General features: G+C 46.8%; 1 protein-coding gene across 6 annotated transcripts in view; it reads left to right on the top strand.

Annotated features, from left to right (window-relative positions):
• The window catches only part of LOC115094928 (serine/threonine-protein kinase Nek11-like), a 403,945-nt gene extending 380,900 nt beyond the window's left edge, over positions 1–23,045 (top strand). For 5 of the 6 annotated variants that reach the window (XM_029608022.1, XM_029608023.1, XM_029608024.1 and 2 more), the window contains one exon: positions 21,653–23,044. In XM_029608022.1, coding sequence (XP_029463882.1) covers positions 21,653–21,872 — 220 coding nt within the window. In that variant the 3' untranslated portion in view covers positions 21,873–23,044. Of the gene's footprint in view, positions 1–21,652 lie in introns of all 6 variants that reach the window. The other variant, XM_029608021.1, reaches the window with a different exon arrangement.
• The last annotated feature ends 2,817 nt before the right edge of the window (positions 23,046–25,862 follow it).

Raw genomic sequence — 25,862 nt, 5'->3', positions numbered from 1 at the left:
TTCCCACGTCTTGCCTCTTTTACGGACATCCAAGATGTCATCTACAGCATTCTCAATATTGTCCTCAGTGTCCAGGTTAGTGGGTTCTGGGGTCTTCTTGAGAACTCTGAGAGCATCAAGGGTTTTAACAGAGAGACATGGAAGGAATTATGTACTCTCATTGATGGAGGTAGTTTTAAACTGTACGTCAGATTTCCCAAGCATCGAAGAATGGCAAAGGGTCCTACATAGCAAGGTACAAAACGTGCTGAAGGTAGTTTAAGATGGAGGAACTTGGTACTCAGCCAGATTTTGTCTCCAGGCTGAAACTGCTCGAAGGTGAGCATCGTAGATCTTTTTTGCTTTCTGTCCTGCTTTAAGGAGAAGATCCTTCGTTTGCTTCCAAAGCTGAGATAACTCTGCTGCAGTGGCCTGTGCGGCAGTAGAAGCCACTGATAATGGAATTGGCAGAGGAGGAAGTGGTTGTTGCTCGTAGATGAGTTGGAAGGGAGAAGACCCCGCAGATGTAGCAGGATGCGAGTTGATAGCAAATTCTGCCCAAGGCAGCAGTTCCGCCCAGTCACTCTGTCTTGAATTAACATAGGAACGTAGAAACTGTTTAAGCTTTCTGTTCATTCTTTCAGTCTGACCATTAGACTGAGGGTGGTAAGGGAGGTCAAGTCCAAGGAGATGTCAAACTTTTGACATAGGGCTCTCCAGAACTTAGCAGTGAATTGTACTCCTCTGTCGGACAGAATATGCTTAGGCATTCCATGAAGACGGAAGATATGTTTGATGAAGAATCTCGCTAACTCCACAGCTGAGGGTAATCCTGGGAAGACTACAAAATGTGCCATCTTGGAGAAGCGATCAATGGTGACCCAAATGGTATTGTTCCCATTGGAGAGTGGTAAGTCTACCATGAAATCAGTTGCTATATGTGTCCAGGGTTCAACCGGCGCTGGCAGGGGTTGAAGCAGACCCCATGGACATCCGGCTGGCGGCTTTTGCTTGGTGCAGACAGCGCAGGTACCCACATAAGCTTGTACATCTTTTTTCATGGTGGGCCACCAGTAATACCGCTGTAACATGGCCAAAGTGCGACTCTGGCCAGGATGGCCAGCCTGGCGGGAATCATGCGCCCACTTCAACAGTTTCTTCCTTTGATTTCTAGCCACAACCGTCTTTCCAGCAGGTACAACATGAGTGGCTGCAAGAACCACCCTCCCGGGATCAATAATGTGATAGGGTTCATCAGGCACATCCTGAGGTGAGAAGGATCATGACAGGGCATCAGCCCAGATGTTCTTCTCTCCCGGATGGTATTTCAAAAGGAAATCGAATCTATTAAAGAACAGTGACTTTCTTGCTTGACGGTGATTGAGTCGTTGTGCATGTCTGAGGTACTCCAAGTTCTTGTGATCGGTGTACACTACTATCTGATGTTGTGCGCCCTCCAGCCAAGGATGCCACTCCTCAAAGGCCAGCTTAATTATGAGTAGCTCTTTGTCTCTGAGTCCGTAATTCCTTTCGGCGGGCGAGAACCGCCTTGAGAAGAAGGAGCATGGATGGGGCACATTGGATTCGCTGTACAGGCTCAAAACTGCTCCCACACCGACGTCTGATGCGTCAACCTTGACGATGAATGGGCAATGCGGATCTGGATGGTGGAGGCATGGCTTTTTTTGAAAAGCCTCTTTGAGAGACAGGAAGGCTGATATAGCTTCAGGAGCCCAATTGGCAGGGTTGGCTCCCTTCTGGTCATAGTAGTGAGAGGGACCGTCAATGATGAATAGTTCTTGATAAAGGAACTGTAGTAGTTCGTAAAGCCCAAGAAACAGCGCAGTGCCTTCAGGCCTGTAGGTTGGGGCCAATCTCGGATGTTTTCTAATTTCTTGGGGTCTATCTGAAACCCGGTTTTTGAAACAATGTATCCCAGGAATGGTACCGATTCCTTGTGGAACTCACACTTCTCGAGTTTCACATATAAGTGGTACTCCTGTAGGCATCTTAAAAACTTCTTGACATCCTCTTGATGTGTTTGTAGATCCTGGGAAAAGATCAGGATGTCATCAAGATATACTACTACACATTGATATAGTCAGACCCATAAGATGTCGTTCATCATATTTTGAAAGACTGCAGGTGCGTTACTTAGTCCGAAGGACATGATGAGATATTCGAAGTGTCCATCGTGGGTGTTAAAGACTGACTTCCATTCATCACCTTCATGAATGCGCACCAAGTTGTAAGCTCCTGTTGCGTTCGTGCCTGTTCTCGCCCTTGCTCCACCCTCTCTACCTTTGTGGCGACTCCCTTTGGGTCTGATGGACAGATGCTGCCGCGGCTTCTCCTTGCCACTTCTTCCCGGAATCCCTGGGCTGGCCTGACGCTGCGGATCCGCCATGTTCCTGATGACTTAAGGGTGTGCTCGCACGTGCGCTCCAGAGTTTGTACCGGCTAGGGCGCGAACCTTGGGGGCATCCCACCGTAGTGACATCATCCGCTTCCAACTTAAATTGTCTTTGCTTGCAACTACGAATCAAGTTAGCAAGGGATGGGGGGGAATCCTTCTCTCTGCTGCTCTGCCTCCACAAACTTACCAAGGGGTACCCACACCTCGGGGGCCCCGCTCTCTCTTCTTGATTTCAGATTGCTAAGATAGGATCCGGCACTTGCTCCTCGAGGGCCTATGTCCCTGAATGCTCAGAAGACTCCTTACTGCCTGGAAGCGATTGCAGACGTGAACACTGTGAGTTCTATTACAGATAGGAACCAGTACTCACTCCACAAGGGCCTATGTTCCTAATCTCTGAAGACTCTCTTCTGTCTAAGACGTTATCGCAGGTACGGAGATCGTGAGTTATTATTGCAGATTGCAGATAGGAACCGGTACTCGCTCCATGAGGGCCCATGTTCCTAAAACCCTTCAAAAACTCTCTTCTATCTCAGAAGCTATTGCATACCTATATCTGGTGCATTGCTATTTCATATTGCAGATAGGAACCGGTACTCGCTCCATGAGGGCCCATGTTACTAAAACCCTTCAAAAACTCTCTTCTATCTCAGAAGCTATTGCATACCTATATCTGGTGCACTGCTATTTCATATTGCAGATAGGAACCGGTACTCGCTTCACGAGGACCAATGTTCCTAAAACCCTTCACAGACTCTCTTCTATCTCAGAAGCTATCGCATACCTATATCTTGTGAATTACTATTACAGAATGCAGATAGGAACCGGTACTCGCTCCACGAGGGCCTATGTTCCTAAAACCCTCCAAAGACTTTCTTCTATTCCAGAAGCCATCTCATACACAGATATTGTGAGTTCTTATTCCAGACTGCATATAGGAACCAGTACTCGCCTACGGCTCCTGTTCCTGAATATTAGGGGTGTGAATCGTGTGATTGATCGTCTTAACGATCGATTTTGGCTGGGGGGGGGAGGGAAATCTGATCGTCGTGTTTTGGTTTTTTTTAAATCGTTAAAAATCGTAAATCGGGGGAGGGCGGGAAAACCGGCACACCAAAAAAACCTAAAACCCACCCCGAACCTTTAAAACAAATCCCCCACCCTCCCGAACCCCCCCAAAATGTTTTAAATTACCTGGGGTCCAGTGGGGGGGGTCACGGCACGATCTCCCTCTCTCTGGCCACGGCTGCGTTAAGAGAAATGGCGCCGGTGGCCCTTTGCCCTTATCATGTGACAGGGCAAAGGTAGCGCCGGCGCCATTTTGGTTCCTGGCTCCCGACGTCACGCGTGCAGGAGATCGCCCCCGGACCCCCGCTGGACCCCCAGGGACTTTTGGCCAGCTTGGGGGGGGGGCCTCCTGACCCCCACAAGACTTGCCAAAAGTCCAGCGAGGGTCCGGGAGCGACCTCCTGCACACGGGCCGTATTGCCAATCTTCAAAATGGCGCCGGCGCTACCTTTGCCCTCACTATGTCATACGGCCCGCGTATGACATAGATTGGCAATATGACAAGGCAGACAGGGGCAGGACTCTGGAACAGAGCGGGAAAGAGCAATAATGCAGACTAGGGCAGGACTTAGACAAGACAGACAAGGGAACAAAGAACATGCAAGCCCAAACGCAACAAGTCAGATAGCCAAGTAGGCCTCAGGTCTCAGGGCAGGATGGGCCTGAAGGCTTCAAGGCAAGACAGAAGCTAGAAGGCAGGAAGGCCCAAAGGCAAGGCAAGGCAAGATAAAAGGTCCGTAGACCGCAAAGCAAAGCAGAAGGACCATAGACCATAAGGCAAGGCAGACAAGACAAAACAAGGGTCAGGTCATGGAGCCAGAAGTAACACAATGAGAAGACTAGGAGCTTCTGACAAGGCTGGGACATGGATGTGGCAAGGACATAAGAACATGCCATACTGGGTCAGACCAAGGGTGCATCAAGCCCAGCATCCTGTTTCCAACAGTGGTCAATCCAGGCCATAAGAACCTGGCAAGTACCCAAAAACTAAGTCTATCCCATGCTACTGATGCTAGTAATAGCAGTGGCTATTTTCTAAGTCAACTTAATTAATAGCAGGTAATGGACTTCTCCAAGAACTTATCCAATCCTTTTTTAAACACATCTACACTAACTGCACTAACCACATCCCCTGGCAACAAATTCCAGAATTTAATTGTGCGTTGAGTGAAAAGGAACTTTCTCTGATTAGAGTGCCCCCTAGTCCTTTTATTATCCGAAAGAGTAAATAACCGATTCACATTTACCTGTTCTAGACCTCTCATGATTTTAAAACACCTCTATCATATCCCCCCTCAGCCATCTGTTCCCCAAGCTGAACAGTCCTAACCTCTTTAGTCTTTCCTCATAGGGGAGCTGTTCCATTCCCCTTATCTCTCACCTCGCAGATTTCCTTCCCACAGATTTTCACCATCGCCTCGCCGATTTCCTCCCTCCAAAATCGGAAGCGCACGGACAGCGGCCATCGTGAGAGTGGGGGCACCTCAGCATGGCAGAAAATAGCAGAGGAGACCCTGGCATGCCGTGAACAGAGTGCGTCCTGCGGCACACAGGACGTGCTCCGTTCGCGGCGAAGATGAAGGCCCTACGCGCCGTTTGCGGAGAAAAGGGAAGGCCCCTGTGTGCCGCGAATGGCGCGCTCAGGCCTTCATCTTCGCCATGAACGGAGCGCGTCCCACGGCATGCTGGTGAGAGAGAATGTGTGTGTGAGAGAGGGGAGGGTGACAGAGAGCATGGTTGGTGAGAGGGGGGTGCAGAAGGTGAGAGAGAGCAGGAGGGTGTGAGAGAGAGCATGGGAGGTAAGAGAGGGTGGGTGGAGGGGATGCTTGAGTGTGGGCTTCAGAGAGAGGGAGCCTATATGAGGGGAACGGGATGCCGATGAGAGAGAATGTGTGTATGAGAGAGGAGAGGGGTATGGGGGAGGGTGAGAAACAGCTTGGTTGGTAAGGGGGGCGTGGGGGGATGCTTGTAGGTTTCAGAGAGGGAGCCTATGTGAGGGGAGGGGAGGGTGACAGTGCAGGAGGGTGAGAGAGAGAGCATGGGAGGTAAAAGAGGGGGGCTGGGGGGATGCTTGAGTGTGGGTTTCAGAGAGAAGGAGCCTATATGAGGAGATTGTGAAAGAGTGTGTGTGAGAGAGATTGGGAGCTCGTGTGTATGAAAAAGGGATTGTGTGTATGTGAGGGTGCTAGCCTGTGTGAAGGGATTGTGCATGTGAGGGAGCCTGTATGAGGGTGTGTGTATGTGTATTAGAGAGAAGGAGCATGTGTGTGAGAGAGGGAGGGACAGAGGGAGCCTGTGTGAGGGGCAGTACTGAGAACGGGGTTAAACTCTGGGACTGGCAATAGAGTGGAAGGGGTTGAGCCTAGAGGTGGAGGGGAGAGATACTGGCAGGTGGAGGAGTTGGGGCCTGAGAGGGCAAAGTGGCCAGGGGCGTAGGGAGAGCGAGTGGAAGGGACACTCTTACAGTGAATTTCTAGGGAAATTCTGCTCAAAATATTTAAAATTCTGCAACTTTAAGTAACAACTTTTTTCTGTAATAATTTAAAATGTAATTACTTAAAGACTGTCATGTAAATTCTGTTATTTTGACCAATATAAAGTTTGCAGAATTTTGCAAAATTTTCAGTTTTTGTGCACAGAATTCCCCCAGGAGTAGGCACACAGTATTCAAGGTGCGGTCTCACAAGGGAGCAATACAGAAGCATTATGATATTTTCCGTTTTATTCACCATTCCCTTTCTAATAATTCCTAACATTCTGTTTGCTTTTTTGAGTGCCGCAGCACACTGAACCGACAATTTCAATGTGTTATCCACTATGACGCCTAGATCTCTTTCTTGGGTGGTAGCACCTAATATGGAACCTAATATTGTGTAACTATAGCATGGGTTATTTTTCCCTATATGCATCACCTTGCACTTATCCACATTAAATTTTATCTGCCATTTTGATGCCCAATTTTCCAGTCTCACAAGTTCTTCCTGCCATTTATCACAATCTGCTTGTCATTTAACTACTCTGAACAATTTTGTATCATCTGCAAATTTGATTACCTCACTTGTCGTATTTCTTTCCAGATCATTTATAAATATATTGAAAAGTAAGGGTCCCAATACAGATCCCTGAGGCACTCCACTGCCCACTCCCTTCCACTGAGAAAATTGTCCATTTAATCCTACTCTCTGTTTCCTGTCTTTTAGCCAGTTTGCAATCCATGAAAGGACATCGCCACCTATCCCATGAATTTTTACTTTTCCTAGAAGCCTCTCATGAGGAACTTTGTGAAACGCCTTCTGAAAATCCAAGTACACTACATCTACCGGTTCACCTTTATCCACATCAAAAAAGTGAAGCAGATTTGTGAGGCAAGACTTGCCCTGGGTAAAGCCATGCTGACTTTGTTCCATTAAACCATGTCTTTCTATATGTTCTGTGATTTTGATGTTTAGAACACTTTCCACTATTTTTCCTGGCACTGAAGTCAGGCTAACCGGTCTGTAGTTTCCCAGATCGCCCCTGGAGCCCTTTTTAAATATTGAGGTTACATTAGCTATCCTCCAGTCTTCAGGTACTAGAGATGTGAATCGTGTCCTCGATCGTCTTAACGATCGATTTCGGCTGGGAGGGGGAGGGAATCGTATTGTTGCAGTTTGGGGGGGTAAAATATCGTGAAAAATCGTGAAAAATCGTAAAATCGCAAAACCGGCACATTAAAACCCCCTAAAACCCACCCCCGACCCTTTAAATTAAATCCCCCACCCCCAATGACTTAAATAACCTGGGGGTCCAGCGGCGGTCCGGAACGGCAGCGGTCTGGAACGGGCTCCTGCTACTGAATCTTGTTGTCTTCAGCCGGCGTCATTTTCCAAAATGGCGCCGAAAAATGGCGGCGGCCATAGACGAACACGATTGGACGGCAGGAGGTCCTTCCGGACCCCCGCTGGACTTTTGGCAAGTCTTGTGGGGGTCAGGAGGCCCCCCCCAAGCTGGCCAAAAGTTCCTGGAGGTCCAGCGGGGGTCAGGGAGCGATTTCCCGCCGCGAATCGTTTTCCGTACGGAAAATGGCGCCGGCAGGAGATCGACTGCAGGAGGTCGTTCAGCGAGGGTTCCGGCGCCTCGCTGAATGACCTCCTGCAGTCGATCTCCTGCCGGCGCCATTTTCCGTACGGAAAACGATTCGCGGCGGGAAATCACTCCCTGACCCCCGCTGGACCTCCAGGAACTTTTGGCCAGCTTGGGGGGGGCCTCCTGACCCCCACAAGACTTGCCAAAAGTCCAGCGGGGGTCCGGAAGGACCTCCTGCCGTCCAATCGTGTTCGTCTATGGCCGCCGCCATTTTTCGGCGCCATTTTGGAAAATGGCGCCGGCTGAAGACAACAAGATTCAGTAGCAGGAGCCCGTTCCGGACCGCCGCTGGACCCCCAGGTTATTTAAGTCATTTGGGGGGGGGGGTTCGGGAGGGTGGGGGATTTAATTTAAAGGGTCGGGGGTGGGTTTTAGGGGGTTTTAGTGTGCCGGCTCACGATTCTAACGATTTATAACGATAAATCGTTAGAATCTCTATTGTATTGTGTTCCATAACGGTTTAAGACGATATTAAAATTATCGGACGATAATTTTAATCGTCCTAAAACGATTCACATCCCTATCAGGTACAGCTTGTCTTGTTTTCCAATCTGTAGTGTTATTCTAGGGCCTCTCTAATGAGGTACTCAGGTGAATTTTCAAAGGAGTTATGCATGTAAATGTAACATGCTATCTTAGTAATTTTCAAAAGCCCATTTACCCATGTTAAGTGCATTTAATGCGTGTAAAACTTATTGATAATTCAATAGCATGTTTTGTAGAAAGAAATCAAAAGCCCACTTACACGGGTAAAGTACATTTACACATTTGTAAAAGGCAGTTTTAAACTTGTAATTGCATTTGAAAATCAGGCCCACTTCTCCAAATAGGTTAATTTTGTGCATAGCATGACAAGATAAGCTTCAACTGTAAACCAGAGCATGTTGGGAACAATCTCAGTCTCTCGGATTCATTACTAATGCTCTTCTTAATACATGCATTGTACTAAAGAGCTTTCTTCTGGAGTTTATGGAGTATAATATGCACAGGCAACATATCAAGGTGCGCTGGGAAGTTCTCTTTAATCAGGCCAATGGTACCCAATAAAATTTGGACTATTTCCATATCTTTCTGCCACATTTTCTTGGTTTCTGATTGCATTTTTCAGTACTTGAGGACCCTCTCGCTCTCTCCATACATTTCACAGAATAGTCACTTGGTGCTGACAATTCTATTAGCAGTGCCATTCTTGTGTTTTTCTCCTATTCCAGGCCCTGTGTAATATTTGGGTGCAGTTGTTGCTCCTTCTGTGCTATGAATTAGTGCTATTTTGGTATGGCAGGTTTGCTATATAAGTATTATGGTTTTGTGCACCATGGCACAAAATATCCAGTAAACAATGTATCAAACAATGATGGTATACCTGGTATCTCTTTTATATACCTTATTCAAGCTGTCATACTATACGAAGGTATATAATTTTGTAGGACCACTACTCATAGGGTCAAGGTATTATACCAGACTCTCTTTATGGTCTCAGGTCTGTTTTGCTTTATATATTTTTTTTTGTAATTTCTTTCATTTTATCATTCACTTTTCTTTCCAACAAACTGATGAAAGCTCCAAATTTCAAATGGTATGAAACTGCAAATCAAAGTCAGATAGCAACAATGTCACTTTTTTTTTTATTATATATTTATTGATTTTCCAAAATTTACAAAGAAAAAATACATATCCATAATATAGTTACCAGGAAAACATTTTCAAGTATATTCAAACTAATTTTATGATATAATCAATTGAAATTTACATTCAACATCTGAACAGAAAAAGAAAAAAAACAGAGGCATAATTAAAAAAATCAACCCAGCACGACACGACCTAGACTCAATCCCCACCCGATACCTGAAAGAAATGGCACACATCATCGCACCAACCATAGCAGCTATAATTAACAAATCGCTCGAAGAAGGGATACTCCCATCACAACTAAAAACAGCAACCATCACTCCTATCTTGAAAAAGAAAAACCTCGACCCTTCGACCTGAATAACTACCGCCCCATCTCAAACCTCCCGCTTCTAGCCAAGCTGACCGAAAAAGCTGCCTTGATTCAGCTGAACGAGCATCTAGAGGACAATAATATCCTCCATACCTCACAACACAGATTCAGAAAAAACAGAAGCACCGAAACTCTACTAATCAACCTTTCAAACATACTAATTAGAGGCCTCGACAACAAACTAAATCATCTTCTAATCCTTCTCGATCTCTCCGCGGCTTTCGACACGGTTGACCACGTAACCCTGATTTCAAGCCTAGCACACATCGGCCTGACCGACAAAACACTAAAATGGTTCACGTCCTTCCTAAATGATAGATTCTTCAAAGTCGCTATTAACAACAACTCATCCAACCGACTCCCCCTTGACACCGGGGTACCACAAGGCTCCGCCCTATCTGCCACCCTCTTTAATATATACCTACTCCCACTCTGCCACTTCATCTCAAGTCTTGGCATAACATATTTTATGTATGCAGATGACATTCAACTACTCATCCCCGTATCTAACTCCATTGAAGAGGCTCTGAACTCCACAGCCAAGCACCTAATCGCCATCAGAGACAAACTAAACCAGCTGAAACTATGTCTCAATATGAATAAAACCGAATGCATCCTCATAGGTAAACACAACCCAGGGTCTACAACCTCCTCACACTTCCTACAAATTGACAACTTTAGCATCCAACTCAAAAACACAACAAAAGACCTTGGAATCTGGATCGACAGCGACCTCAACTTAAAAAAGAATATCGCAATGAAAACGAAAGAAGGCTTCCTGAAACTCCACATCCTGAAACACTTAAAACCACTTATCCACCATCAAGACTTCCGAACAGTACTGCAGTCACTAATCTTCAACAGCCTTGACTACTGCAACTCCCTGATGATCGGCCTCCCAAAATCCACCATAAAGCCACTCCAAATGCTGCAAAACGCCTCCACCAGAATCCTAACTGGTAAGAAGAAATCGGATCATATCACCCCCGCTCTGAAAAGCCTCCACTGGCTCCCCATAGCACAAAGGATTGAATTTAAAACTCTAACAACTATCCACAACTCAATCTACAACGAAGCCAACCCCGCCCTCAACGACATGATTCACCTTCACAAAGCGCAACGTGCCACCAGAACAGCAGGCAAAACGACCCTTGACATACCTTCCCCCAGCATAGCCAAACTGACAACCACGAGGAACAGAGCATTCTCCATTGCAGGACCCAAATTATGGAACACCCTACCTCAATACCAAAGATCACTCAGTGACATTAAATCTTTCAAAAAGGAACTCAAAACCTGGTATTTCAACCTTACCTTCTGTGATGGAGTCGGCTAAGCCACCCACAACCCCTCGCTTCTTCCCCCCCTTCCTCCCTACTCACGCTCATATCTCTCGTTCCTCCCCCTTCCTACCTCTCCCCCTCTCCCCGCCCCACCTCTTTTCATCCCCCCAAAAGCATCCTACCCACAATTACCCCTCTCCCCCATGAGTCCCACCCTCTACCCCCCATGTTACCTGAAGTCACCATTAGGGATGTGAATCGTTTTTTGACGATTTAAAATATCGTCCGATATATTTTAAATCGTCAAAAATCGTTAGAGCCGCGATACAATAACAATTCCCCCGATTTATCGTCAAAAAATCGTAAATCGGGGGAAGGGGGAGGGGAAGGGGGAGGGCGGGAAAACCGGCACACTAAAACAACCCTAAAACCCACCCCGACCCTTTAAAATAAATCCCCCACCCTCCCGAACCCCCCCAAAATGCCTTAAATTACCTGGGGTCCCGGTGTGATCTTTTACTCTCGGACCTCCGTGCGTTGTAGAAATGGCGCCGGCGCCATTTTGTTTTTTTGTCCCCCGACGTCAGGAGCGTAGGAGATCGCTCCCGGACCCCCGCTGGACCCCCAGGGACTTTTGGCCAGCTTGGGGGGGGCCTCCTGACCCCCACAAGACTTGCCAAAAGTCCAGCGGGGGTCCGGAACGATCTCCTACCGCGAATCGTTTTTCCGTACGGCAACATGATTCGACTGCAGGAGGTCGTTCCGGACCCCCACTGGACCCCCAGGGACTTTTGGCCAGCTTGGGGGGGCCTCCTGACCCCCACAAGACTTGCCAAAAGTCCAGCGGGGGTCCGGAACGACCTCCTGCAGTCGAATCGTGTTGCCGTACGGCCGGCGCCATTTTGCACAAAATGACGATCACGGGCAGGCCCCCTACCTGCTGCGGCCAGATGGGCCGCTGGCGCTGCTTCCTCCGCAGCAGTCATGCCGCTGTGTCCGGGCTCCTCCCCGGCTGCCTCCTGCCCTGCACGGCAGGGCTGAGTTGCTGGGAGCCTCTCTCTGCGGCTGGGACCGCCACTGCCGCTCCTGCTCTGCCCGACGAGCCTCTTCACGGCTGGAGCCACTCCCAGGGTCCTCACCTGGCAGGGAAGCCATCCCTGCCGGTGCCTGCAGCATGCCTGCTCTTCCTTCAATCTTCGCGGCAGGGAGCCGCTCTGTCCTGGGCCCTCCATGTGGCAGGGACGCCACCAACAACCCTGCTCTCCTCTCCAGCTCTCCTTAGGTGCAGGCGCGCGCCTCTGCTCAGGATTTAAAGGGCCAGCAGTGGAAAAAGGTCCCGTGGCCCTCCCTGCCTTGCTTCAGCCCTATAAAAGGGGCCCTGTGTCAGTCCAGCTTTGCCTTCGCAAGGAGTTAGATGCTCCTGGATGTTCCTATCCTTTGCTCCAGGAGTCTTCTCTGTTCCATCGCTTCTTCAAGGTCCTGTGTTTCCTGTTGGAGGTCCTGTGTCTTCGTCCAAGCCTTCATTCCTGATGTTCCATGTCCAGATGTTCTGCTGTCCTGTGAGTTTGTCCAGATGTCCATGATCCAGTCCAGATGTTCGTCTTCCGTTCCTGATGTCCATGATCCAGTCCAGATGTCCGTCGTCTGTTCCTGATGTCCGTGATCCAGTCCAGATGTTCATCTTCCGTTCCTGATGTCCGTGATCCAGTCCAGATGTCCTGAACTCCTGGTTCCCCATTGCCACCTTTCCTGGCATGCCATGTCGTGGTCCGCGACCAGCCCCACGGGTGGGCTGAATGGGGCACCTCATGGTACAAGGCCTTCCTCACAGCTGCAACGCAAGCCTCCGGGAGACTTCCACCTGAAGCCTTGTTCCTTGTGTCTGCTCCATCCATGTTTTAGTGTCTGCATGAACCTGTACCGCCCCAGCGTGGTCCGCGACCAGCCACAGGTGGCTGTGTAGGGCGCGCCCTGGTGCAGGCCTCTACAGTTCCTGGGACATGTTCCTCTCACTCGCTCCACTATCTCGTCTAGAGTCTGCCCTGCATCCAGCATGGTCCGCAACCAGCCCCACGGGTAGGCTGTGTAGGGCGCGCTGCATCACAATCTCAACCCAGCACTTTGATCCTGAATCCTCGTCTTCAGTGCCTTGCTCCTGAATCCTCATCTTCAGTACCTTGCTCCTAAATCCTCGTCCAAGTGTCTTCACCTGAATCCTCATCCAAGTGCCTTCGCCTGAGTCTTCGTCCAAGTGTCTTCATCCCTGAGTCTTCAACCAAGTGTCTGAGCCTGAGTCTTCGTCTGAGCCTTCCATGTTCCAAGGCCTTCGTTTGCCCCGGCCTCCGTCCTGCCTGCCGCTTCTTGCCGTTACCCAGGGGCAGGTCCGAAAGGGCTTGGAATGGTCAGAGGACTGTTCAAAGACCACCATTGTGTTGTTGGTCTTCCCGGAGTGTGCAGGTCCGGTGGGCGGTCAGTGCCTTCAGTCATCCTTGTCTTCAGTCCAGCCTTGCCCTTGCTCCGGATTCCATTGCCTGTCTTCAGTCCAGCCTTGTTCCTGTCCAGCCCATGCTTGGGCATGCCTCGCCTGCCTTGGTACCTCTTCAGAGTTCCTCTTGGGTCGAGCCATGGTCCAAGAACACACAATCCCCTGGAAAGTGGAACCGCTCTCCTAGCACTTCTTCAAATATCAAACCATACCGTCTAAGAACATAAGAACATAAGAAATTGCCATGCTGGGTCAGACCAAGGGTCCATCAAGCCCAGCATCCTGTTTCCAACAGAGGCCAAAACCAGGCCACAAGAACCTGGCAATTACCCAAACACTAAGAAGATCCCATGCTACTGATGAAATTAATAGCAGTGGCTATTCCCTAAGTAAAATTGATTAATAGCCATTAATGGACTTCTCCTCCAAGAACTTATCCAAACCTTTTTTGAACCCAGCTACACTACCTGCACTAACCACATCCTCTGGCAACAAATTCCAGAGCTTTATTGTGCGTTGAGTGAAAAAGAATTTTCTCCGATTAGTCTTAAATGTGCTACTTGCTATTCATGGAATGCCCCCATGTCCTTCTATTATTCAAAAGTGAAAATAACCGAGTCACATCTACTCGTTCAAGACCTCTCATGATCTTAAAGACCTCTATCATATCCCCCCTCAGCCGTCTCTTCTCCAAGCTAAACAGCCCTAATCTCTTCAGCCTATCCTCATAGGGAAGCTGTTCCATCCCCTTTATCATTTTGGTTGCCCTTCTCTGTACCTTCTCCATCGCAACTATATCTTATTTGAGATGCGGCGACCAGAATTGTACACAGTATTCAAGGTGTGGTCTCACCATGGAGCGATATAGAGGCATTATGACATTTTCCGTTCTATTAACCATTCCCTTCCTAATAATTCCTAACATTCTATTTGCTTTTTTGACTGCTGCAGCACACTGAGCTGACGATTTTAAAGTATTATCCACTATGATGCCTAGATCTTTTTCCTGGGTGGTAGCTCCTAATATGGAACCTAACATCGTGTAACTACAGCAACGGTTATTTTTCCCTATATGCAACACCTTGCACTTGTCCACATTAAATTTCATCTGCCATTTGTATGCCCAATCTTCAAGTCTTGCAAGGTCCTCCTGCAATGTATCACAGTCTGCTTGTGATTTAACTACTCTAAATAATTTTGTATCATCTGCAAATTTGATAACCTCACTCGTCGTATTCCTTTCCAGATCATTTATATATATATTGAAAAGCACCTGTCCAAGTACAGATCCCTGAGGCACTCCACTGTTTACCCTTTTCCACTGAGAAAATTGACCATTTAATCCTACTCTCTGTTTCCTGTCTTTTAACCAGCTTGTAATCCACGAAAGGACATTGCCTCCTATCCCATGACTTTTTAGTTTACGTAGAAGCCTCTCATGAGGGACTTTGTCAAACGCCTTCTGAAAATCCAAATACACTACATCTACTCAGCTACTGGAGTGCCTGCATTTCTGCTGACTTCTAGTTATTACTGAATTTCCAGCGTGCCAGACAGATCCATATAATTCAGGAAAGAGATTTAGAATTTCAATATTCACCTGATGATCACTAATACTCAGGTGGGCACCTGTCCAGACATTAGAGACAGTATCCCTATTAGTGAGCACTAGGTCGAGTATCACACCCTCCCTTGTTGGTTCCACTACCATTTATTTGAACAGAGCCCTTTGAAGGGTATCCACTAACATTCTACTTCTTGCAGATTCCACAGAAGGGATACTCCAATCCACATCCGGCAGATTAAAATCTCCAATGATCAACTCTTCTCCCTTTTTTCCTACCTTTTGAAAATCTTTCACCAGATCTCGATCCAGGTCTTCAGTTTAGGTTGGAAGCCTGTAGACCATGCCAGTGTAAATGGAAGAACCATCATCTTATTTCAGGATAGCCCACAATGCTTCTTCTCTACCCCAAGTGCCTTGCATTTCGGTTGCATTAATATTGTTTTTGATATAAAGTACTATTCCTCCCCTTTTCTGTCTTCTCTGTCCTTTCTTAACAAGTTATAGCCCAAGATGGCCATAGCCCAATCATGAGACTCCGTGAACCATGTCTCCATAATGGCAACAATATCCAAGTACTCTTCCCCATAAGGGCCTGCAGATCTGGGATTTTGTTGACCAGGCTACGAGCATTTGTGGTAATAAGTTTGCAGCTTTTCTCCCTTCGTGTGCTGGTCCTCATAGTCACCTTTTCTGTTCCTTTGCTTAAGCATGGAATGAAGAGATGATTGATTTTGTTGTTATCTACCCTTGTTTCCTGTATTGTGTGGGGGTGAAATTCCAATTTCATTGGCCACTTTCTGCCAACCACATCCTGTATTTTAAATGCCTAATGATGTATGTCTGGAATTTCTTACTTAGGATCTTCTTTCCTGTCATTGCCATATGTAGGCCATCCTTACTGTATAGTCTTTAAGGATGGCCTACATTTGACAGAAGCAGGAAAGAAGATCCTAAGTGAGAAATTCTAGTTATACATCATCACAAGGCCATCTGGTGAATATTGAAATTCAAAATCTCTTTCCTGAATTATATGGATCTGTCTGGCAGGCTGGAAATTCAGTAATAACTTGTTGCAGTCTGGGAAGCTGCAGTCCAGGTGTGGACACTTGAACCGAACTACCCTGGGTAGAGTAGCTCGGGAGGCGGAGCCACAGGCACAGATCTTCACCCGGGAACCAGGAACCCCCCAGGAGGAGCCCGTAGGGTCCTAGCACCTTGGGACTTAAGAGCCACAGGCACAGGTCTTCACCCGGGAACCAGGAACCCCCCAGGAGGAGCCCGTAGGGTCCTAGAACCTTGGGACTTAGGAGCACAGTAACAGTCTCTACAGAAGGGGCCTGGGCAAGAGTAATCCACAGAGTCCAGCAGCAGGGAACAGGAAGGCCCGGTGAGAGCGGGGCAGTGATAGAGTCTGTAGCCTGCTGTACAAGCAGTAGAGAGCAGGCCCGGGGTCTGTAGTATGCCACGGAGTGGAGCAGCCAGGTAATAGGAACAGAGTCTGTGGCGTATCGTAGGCTGTGACCCGCTGAAGGCAGGACCGGAGTCAGTAGCGTGCAAAGAGCCAGACCAAGCAGAGAGTAGAAAGGAGACAAACCCAAGTCAGGCTGGCAGCCAGTCAAGTAGTCTCAGGTGCAGGCAAGGTCGGAGGCTGGCGGCAAGCAGGAGCGGAGTCGGGCACAAGCTGAAGTCAATGGCGGGCTGCAGGCAGAGGCGGAGTCAGGAACACGCTGAGGTCAGTGGCTGGCGGCAGGCAAAAGCGGAGTCGGGAACAAGCTGAGGTCAAGGCAGGCGGCAGGCAGAAGCGGAGTCAGGAACAAGCGGAGGTCAAGGCAGGCGGCAGGCAGAAGCGGAGTCAGGAACAAGCAGAGGTCAACCGGGAAGCAGAACAGCAGAAGCGCAACTAAGAACTACTAACAGTAGCGACCCTCGTTGCAAGGCAATGAGAAGGCGGATGAACGCCGGTTAAATCAGGCTTGGGGCGTGGCGTAGTTAGTCCAGGCGGGGCCAGACTTCCGGTGACCGTGCGTCCAAAATGCGCGTCCTCGCGCGCGTGCGTGGCAGCAGCGAGATGATCCTGTAATGGTGGACGCCCCAAAGGCCCAGCAGAGCCGCGGGAGCGGCGTTCCCGGCGTCGGAAGTGAGCCCTGAGTACAGCAACAAGGGGGAAAGCGGTGGAGACCGCAACATAACTAGAAGTCAGCAGAAATGCAGGCACTCCAGTAGCTGAGTCTGTCTTACAAGTTGCTCACTCCTCATGGTGATTCAGTTGGTGCAACAGGGATACCATGCAGAAAGGCTGGATGTTTTGGTATCTTGCATTGGTAGCTATGTAAATATTACCGAGCTTCATGGTTTGATATGGGAAAGAAGGGGTGCTGGAGGTGAACTGAACAGGGGATCCTGCCTGCTCATCTGCCTATGGGAGTAGAGTACAGAGGAGGAAGATGACAAAAATAAGATAAGGAGCAATATCCTACAAGTGGTCATGGTTTATGGCTGGGAGCTGGGGTATGTTATTACCAGTAAGGACAGGAATAACTGGGCAACAGTCTTTTTCTGCCATCATGTACCATATTACTTGATCCCCACCTCCTCAAAATTTGTATTTGCAGTTTCTTCAAAAGTGAAATTGAGAAGAACTTGATGAGTTGTACCATTGTACCACACCCTCTGCATTACATATAAGCAGCTGTATTCTTATAACAGAAAGCCAAAATGTATTTAACAAATCAGTTTTGCTCTTTTGTTCCAAAGTGTATTCATAACTGAGATACTGAAATAATGCAAACGCATGCATCCATCTCAAGAAACTGTGCAGATAGAAGCTAGTTGGGATCTTTAAAAGCTTTGTGGTTGCATTAATGGTGAATACTGAAACAGCCAAATCAGAAGTTGTACTTGAGATTAAGTATGACTGCAGTGAGCAGTAAAAAGATTCATAGTTTTGATTGTTCCAATGTAGATACAAATTCAGTAGAGAATTAAGGATAAAGAAAAGGTTTTAGGACCTTCATGGCTACATGTTGTTACCTGGCATAACAGGAGAAACTTAGGGGCACTCTTTCCTTGGATACGTCCTTAAATATCACTAATGGAAGAGAGAACAAATATGACACAAAGAATAGGCAGCCAGCTTGCTGTGTTCAATACTACAAGTCAATTAGCAGAAATCTGTTCTCCTTGATGTAGGATTTTAGTGATCTGGGCAGAATCCAAGAGCAAATCTAATAAAATCTATCCTGTTCAAATATTTTCTTTTGCAACTCTTGAATGAGTTCTTGTATGTCTCTTCTCAGTTGATGTGACTACAGTAAGAATAACCATAATCTCATAATAAGAGTCATATTCAAAAGGAATTTTTCCTATTCTGTGCCCATGGAAAAAAATCTTGAGAAGTCCATATTCAACTGCAGTCTGTCTAGGAAAGTTAGCCAGATAAACTTAACCAGCTAACTCTGCAGGAATATTCAGCATCGCAGGCACACTGCTGAATATCCCTGGCTATCTTAAAGTTAGCAGGATAAGTTTATCCTGCTAACTTTAGGGCAGCTCTTCTGCACTGCCAAAGTTCTTGTAACCCTTGTCGAAAGAGTGGACCTTAGTGCTGTGTAGAGATTGAAGGCTGCCTAGTGAGCAAGCCTACTAAGCCCAAACTGATAGTTGGCGGAGATGCCTAAACCAGCCACCTCCCCTGCAGGTTGAGCCCTTGGATTCTGGTGGCTAGCAGATCTTAGGTGGGTCCCTAGGGCGGTCCAAAGGCGAGAGTTCAAGGCGGAGTGTAGGTCGGGGCAAGCAGAAGTCAGCAGAGATGGGTAACAGGCTAGGGGTCAGGGCAGGCAGCAGACAGCATAAACAGAGATCAGGCCAGAGGTCTGGATAGGCAGAAGACAGAGCAAAGTCAGGTCCAGGTAATGATCAAGGAGAGTCCGCATCCATGCCAGGGTCAGAATCTAAGCAGACAAGCGGAGGGGACAGGAAACAAAGAACAAGGCAGACAAGAAGAAGGCACAGACTAGGCAAGGATGGGCAAGGCAAGACAAACAGGTACAGAGATAGGCAAGTTAAGGCACACATGCAGTGGAACACAAGGCACACCAGATGACCTATTACTGAAGCACAGAGAGCAGTCTGAAGGGGCCTTAAAAAGGCCTAGGCTGGTGATGTCATTAGTAGGCACTGAGGCTCTTTTCCTGCTGAGGGCTCTTTAATTTGTCTGCCGTCGGGCACTCACGTGCTTAGGGAACTACTGGAAAAAGCGAGTGATGTAGCATCCTGCTGCAAAGTTTGTCAGCATTGGAGGGGAGTGCAGTGGCTTGCAGGGCTATCCCATGAGCCACCAAATGTGACAGTATCACCTCTCCAAAGCCCCCTCCCCTATCTTCTAGGCTTGGATTTTTGGGGGAATCTCTGGTGGAACCTATTAATCAGTTGAGGGGCTTGGAGGTTGGAGGCCAGCTCTCATGAGTTCTTCTCTGGTCTGTATCCTTTCCAGGTTATGAGATACTGGAAATTATTTCACTCTCCTGGCATCTGGTATCTCCACCACTTCATATTGGATATCTTCTTTTGCCAAAATCTGTGGCTTCTGGACCAATGGTTTCCTTGGCCAAAAGAGAGACTGGTTTGAGCAGAGAGATGTGGAATACATCATGTAGTCTGAGGGATGGTGGTAGGCGGAGTTTGTAGGCCACCAGATCCAGCTGATGTATCACTGGAAAATGTCCAATGAATTGTGGTGCAAATTTTAAGAGAGGCATTCTTAGTCTCAGATTTTTGGTACTCAACCAGATGAGTGTTCTAGGATGAATAGGAGGCACTGGGCATTGTTTTTTATCGACCTAATCCTTGAAGCATTCGGACGCTTGGTCCAACAGGCGGTGGGCTTTTTGCACAAGTTGTGGAGTTCTTGCCCAGTTAAGGTAGCAGCAGGGCAGCTGTCCATGTTGGGTAGAGGATTAGGAATCTGGGGATGACATCTGAAGATGATGTAAAATGGAGAGAAACCCGTAGAAGCATCACTGTGATTGTTATGAGTGAACACAGCCCACGGAAGCAAGGAAGCCTAATTTCATATCTTTGGTTGACATAGACCCATAGAAAGTCCTTGAGCTCTTGGTTAACACTCTCGGTCTGGCCATTGCTTTGTGGGTGATAGGCGGAGGTAAATTCTAAGGTGATTCCAAATTTCCAACACATGCTTTTCCAATAACAGGCATTAAACTGAACCCCTCTGAGAGGATATGGCAGAATAGACCATGTAAACAGAAGATGTGTTGCACAAATAGCTTGACCAATTCAGGTGTAGATGGGATACTGGGAAGAATCTGTCCATCACCTCCGATATTATGGTATTGCTGCCAGAGAGAGGAAGGTTGCAGATGAAGTCTGTTGTCACATGGGTCCAAGGTTCTGTGGGCGCCCAGCAGCGGCTGTAACAACCCCCACGGTCATGCTTTGAGACTCTTGTGCATGGTACAAGTAGGGCAAGATTCAACGTAGCGTTGAACATCAATCCTTAGCTAGGGCCACCAGTAGTATCGCACAATAAGTTCTAATGTTCGAGTGATGCCAGGATGACCAGAAAGACAAGAATCATGTGCCCATTTGAGAACCTTCAGCCACAAGTGCCGACTTCCCCGGAGGGATGGTATAAGGGGCTGTGGCTGTGGCCATGATCCTGGCTGGATCAATGATGTGCTGTGGCAATTTCCTGAGCTCCTTCCGTATTGAAGGACCAGGAGAGGGCATCTGCCCAGTGATTCTTGTCAGCAGGCCGGTAACGCAGCTTGAAGTCAAATCGCTTAAAAAATAAGGACCAGCAGGTTTGTCTAGGGTTCAGTCTCTGAGCTTGTACCAAATGCTCCAGGTTTTTGTGGTCCATGTAAATCATTATTGGGTATTTCACACCTTCCAACAGATGCCACCATTCTTCCAAAGCCAGCTTGACTGTAAGCAGCTCACGGTCTCCTATAGTATAAAAACTTTCTTTGCTGGGAAGAATTTCCATGAGAAGTAGGAGCAGGTCTCCAGGGTATCATTGCGATTATGCTGTAAGAAGACATGGCGATATTAAGTCGGAGGTCCCAAAAGTTACAAATAGTTAAAAATTAAAAAAAAAAAATTTTAAATGGGCCCGCTGCTTGCAGGTTGAAAACTGGACGCTCAATTTGCCGGCGTCCGGTTTCCGAACCTGTCACTGTCAGCGGGTTTGAGAACCGACGCCAGCAAAATTGAGCATCAGCTGTCAAACCCGCTGACAGCTGCTGCTCCTGTCCAAAAAGAGGCGCTAGGGACGCGCTAGTGTCCCTAGCGCCTCTTTTTACTGCGGGCCCTAATTTAAATAAATTAATTTACTGAATTGCACGCACAGGAGAGTGGCCTGTGCGCGCGCCGGGAGAGCGGGTACTCGCCCACTCTCCCGCGATTTTTACTGTATCGGCCCGTTAGCCAGATAGCTGGCTCCATCCTGGAATGTCTCCATCCTGCCTCTGAGTTAGCTGGATAACCTTTTAGCTGGATTAAAAGTTAACCTGTTAACTCGAGACTGGTCAGTGTGGTGAGATTTTCAAATCTTGCCATTTGTCTGGCTAAGTCTGCACTGGCTGGAATGGCGCTGGAATGTCAGCCTCTCATTAAATAAGGCGCAAAGACTCATAATTATGGGGGGGGGGGGGGGGGGGGGGTTTCACTTGAAAAACTTGTTCTTACAGTGTTGCTCTCCTTTCAGAGAATGTGTCAGCTTGTTCGGTGAAGAGGCATTCTGGAAGGTTTATTCCTACCTGAAACAAATCCACTACTCTGGAAGAAGTGATGAGGAGTTGCAAGTGGTGGAAGAGCCACAGGAAATGTTGCTGGCCCCACAACACTGCTGGAAAGTTCAACAGCTCTTATTCCTTGAGAGACGAATTGAAGAAGAACCCCAAGGGTCAAGTGCTGTTTTGTTGTGAACAGCACGTCAATGACTCTCCTCATTCCCCCTCTCACTTCTATCCTATCCTCCTCCCACTTTCTCTTATTTCTCTCTCCTTTCTGCTTTATTCTACCTCAGTTCCTCTCGCTGTCCTTCATTCTCACTTTATCCTTTCATCACTTTTCCATTCTTTTTATCATGGTCTGTTCCCTTTCTCTCTGCCATCTATTAACCAATATGTGGAAATCAAGGCTTTGATGTTAATAAGTAAAGCCTGGCATAGTGAGGTTCTTAGCTATTTATTGAAGGATCTTCTCAGTGCTAGCCCCATCAGCATCTGATATCAGCAAAGAAGATCCTGCTTGTTCACCCTGGCTTTAAAAAAGCAAGGCTTGAGGGGTACAGGTACTTCCCTGCTTCAGCATCGGGCACCCCTTGGAATTCACTAAACTCTGTCGCTGTCATCCAGTTGCAGGCTCAAAACATTTGTAAATATTTGATTGCTTGTTTTTGTTGTGGTACTGCTTGTGGTCCGGGATGCTGAATGTGGTGCCCACCAGTTCCATGTCCCAAACAGTGTAAAATTTTACAGAATGTGGTCTGTTACTATGAAATGTGAAATGTTTGGGATTCTATGGATTTGCAGGAATTTGTATTTGAATACTCAGGGTTTTCTGTGCCTAGCACCTGATCACTGTGATATTAGACAAGTGATACCGATAGGCGCCAAGGAAATCAAATAATGTAATATTCCTTTTCTGCTTCTTCAAACCTTTCTTACCTCTTTCCCCTCTCCTTTTCATGCTTTCCTTTATCTCACTCTGTCTCTTTATAGGGTCCCTTCCCTTTCTTCATGTCTCTCCCTGGCTGTCAGTGTCTTTTCCACGATCCTTTTCCCCTCCTCTCCTCCTCTTCTTTCATTAAAGTTTACAAGATAAATGCAGTGTATCTGTTCCAGATGAAGTCATTGTTACCCTTTCAGTATAAGAGTCTCCATCGTGATACTTCTTATTTAATATGGCTGCCTTCAAATGCACGTTTAATATTATTGTTTTTGCCAAGAACTAAGTGAAACCCTCACCTCAGTCTCTCATTTGTGTTACTAACAATGAGACACAATAAACAAGATAATGAAATTGCTAAAGACATTATGTGGTAATGATAATGTTAACAGAATCATCTCTTTTTCACAGAAATATTCAATGATATATTGGACTGTGTAATTATTAAAAATGGAGCGTTCAGTAAAGCAGAAATATGGTCATTCTCGCGTTGACCCTCTCAGTGGTGGCACAGCCCTTCTCTGAAGTGAACCCTCCGGAGAGGCAGGGTTGGGGTTGGGGATGGGGCCAGATGTTTTATCCACATTAATTCTGAATTGCCAAAGGGATTGCAAAATCCCAATTATCTGATTGGTTAATGAGAGAGTTGTTCTAATGATAGCAGAATGCCAATGTTATCACCCTGAGCCCAAGTATCTGGATGAGGACACAGAACAACAGGACTAGGTACAGACAAATTCATAATGAAAGATATAGAGCCAGTCTTGTTAGAAATGGTTGAAATTTCTGGATTTGGACAAAATAACGAGGCCAATATTTAGTAGGTCGTTTAGTGGAAAAGTTATCCGGCTAGAGTTAGAAAACTTGTCCTATATATTCAGCAGGATAAAAGTCCCGCTGAATATACTTGATTAAAGTTATCCAGCTATATGGAGCCAGATAACTTAGGTTTCTAAGATATCCGGCTTTTTGTGGCTGGATAACTTTCTACTCAACTAGAAATCTTCAAAGATATCTGGTTAAGTAGCGCTGTCACTGTCACTCAAGGGGGAAAAAAAAACAAATCCTGTGGCCCGATTGTCAGCCTTTCTCCCCCCACGCTCCTTATACATGCTTGGCCCTGTCGGGCCCACTGCCTTTCATCCCCAAAACAGCAACGATCCCCCCCACTGCAACATTTGCCCAGTTTAATTGAAAAATCGGAACCCCCAGACTTACCACCTCCCCCCCTGTTAAACAAATTGGCATCCTGGACTCTCTCCCCCCTGCCAGGAGCGAGGGTCTTACCCACTTCGGGTGGCTCCACTGCTGTTTCTGATCAGCAGCATTCGAGCTGAGTAAGACCCTCGCTCCCTGTAGGTATCAATTTTGGTAACTTGTGGGTGGAGGAGGGAGTCCAGGGTGAGCCAATTTATCGTTTGTCAGGGTGGGGAGTTAGGTTCAGGGATTCCGATTTTTGTATGAAACTGGACAAAGTGGGGGAGGGGGAGGGATTGGTGTTGTTTTGGAGGTGAGGGGCCCTGGGCCTGATAAATCCATTTATCATTTATGTATAAGGGGCGGGGGCATAGAAGAAAGGCTGCTGGCCCTTTTTTTTTTTTCCCTTGAGTGACAGTGACAGTGCTACTTAACCAGATATCTGGTTATTTGGCCACACAAGGCCAGATAACTTTAGACCTACTCAGAAGCAGATCTAAATTTATCCAGCTAACCTAGCCAAATATACCTGATATTCAGCTAGCTTAGTCGAATATCTCAACCCCTCCCTAGAACACCCCTGAGACACCCTTTTTTATACGGCTAAATTATAGCTGGATAAGTAGTTATCCACCTATAAGTTAACCAGATAAGAGGCTAAATATGCTGAATTAGCCATTTAGATGGATAACTTGTGAGTTATCTATCTAAATGGTTTTTGAATATGACCTCAACATGTTTATTAATTTATTTAAAAATACTTATATTCTGCAACTTCCAAATTTGAAATTTTTCCAGGGTGGATCACATAAGTACATTCATCATACATAAGTATCAACAAATATATAACAAATAACACCCATATATTACATAAAATTAACACTTCTCATTAATACCATATACATTTTGAAAAAAATATTTTTACACCCTTCCTGAACTCTTTCACATCCTGCATTCCTCTCATCTCAACTGGCAATTTATTCCACTTTTCTGGAGTGAAAAATGAAAAAGCTCTGGATCGAGTTCGAGATAACCTACACTCTTTCACTGAAGGCAAGTTCAATAAACCGATGGATTGTAAACGCAAGTTCTACTTGGGGTATAATATGACAGCATTTCTTCAACAAAATAACATCAAAGAAACACATCTTTTTTATGTTACTGACGTGGAACTACCGACATCAGGGCCGATGCAATACAGTGTATTCAGCCTAGCGCACAGCTTGACGCGCATTTTGGATGAGCTAGAATAACTCCCGATGCAATAATGGGATGAGCGTGTCCAAAACGTGTCCAAACTTGTGTGTAGCTAATAGCAATCATCACATGTAAATGCGGTGTTGATGAGGCTATTAGCCCTGGAGTTGGCGTTAAGTCTTGAGGTGCCCCAAATCATCAGTAGAAAAGTTGAAAATGCTGCTTTTCTGTGGTTCCTCCAACTTAATGTTGTCGTGATACTAAGTAGGAGGAACCACAGAAAGCAGGAAAGTGAAAAAAAAAAGTCTTGATGCGGGTCAGGTTAGGAAAACGAATGCTCAAGTTACCAGTGTCCATTTTCCTAACCCAATGCTATGTGCGAGTTTGGAAAATGGACCCTCATTAATTGAGCGTCTGTTTTCCTAACCTGTGGCTGGGCACCCAGCCACATCTCCTGGGCGCCTGATGCTTAGGACGTGCTAGGGACACACAGTTTCCCATCATGCATCCTTTTTAACAATACTGTTCATTTGCATATCGCATCTTGCACCAGCAGAGGTGGATGGACGCACGTTAGGAAATACAGGCACCCAGTTTGGATGCCAGATTTTAGCATGTCCATATTGTATCAGTCTGATTGTGTTTAACTTTTACAGGACCTTCACACCACCCCATGGCAACTCGAACACTTTGAGACTTTTTCATGCCACTCTTTTGGGTCACATATAATCATTGGTCCAAAGGTATGTTGTATTTTTTTAAGGAATTTTTTATGCGAATAAAAATTTCTCAAGTACCAATAAACAGGGGTATAACTTCCCTTAAACGTAATTCATTGCAGTATTCCTCAT

The sequence above is a fragment of the Rhinatrema bivittatum genome, chromosome 7 (genome assembly GCF_901001135.1).
Source record: "Rhinatrema bivittatum chromosome 7, aRhiBiv1.1, whole genome shotgun sequence".
Classification (NCBI taxonomy): Eukaryota; Metazoa; Chordata; class Amphibia; order Gymnophiona; family Rhinatrematidae; genus Rhinatrema; species Rhinatrema bivittatum.
Note: the sequence above shows the minus strand (reverse complement) of the source record. Positions and strands in the feature narration are given on the sequence as shown.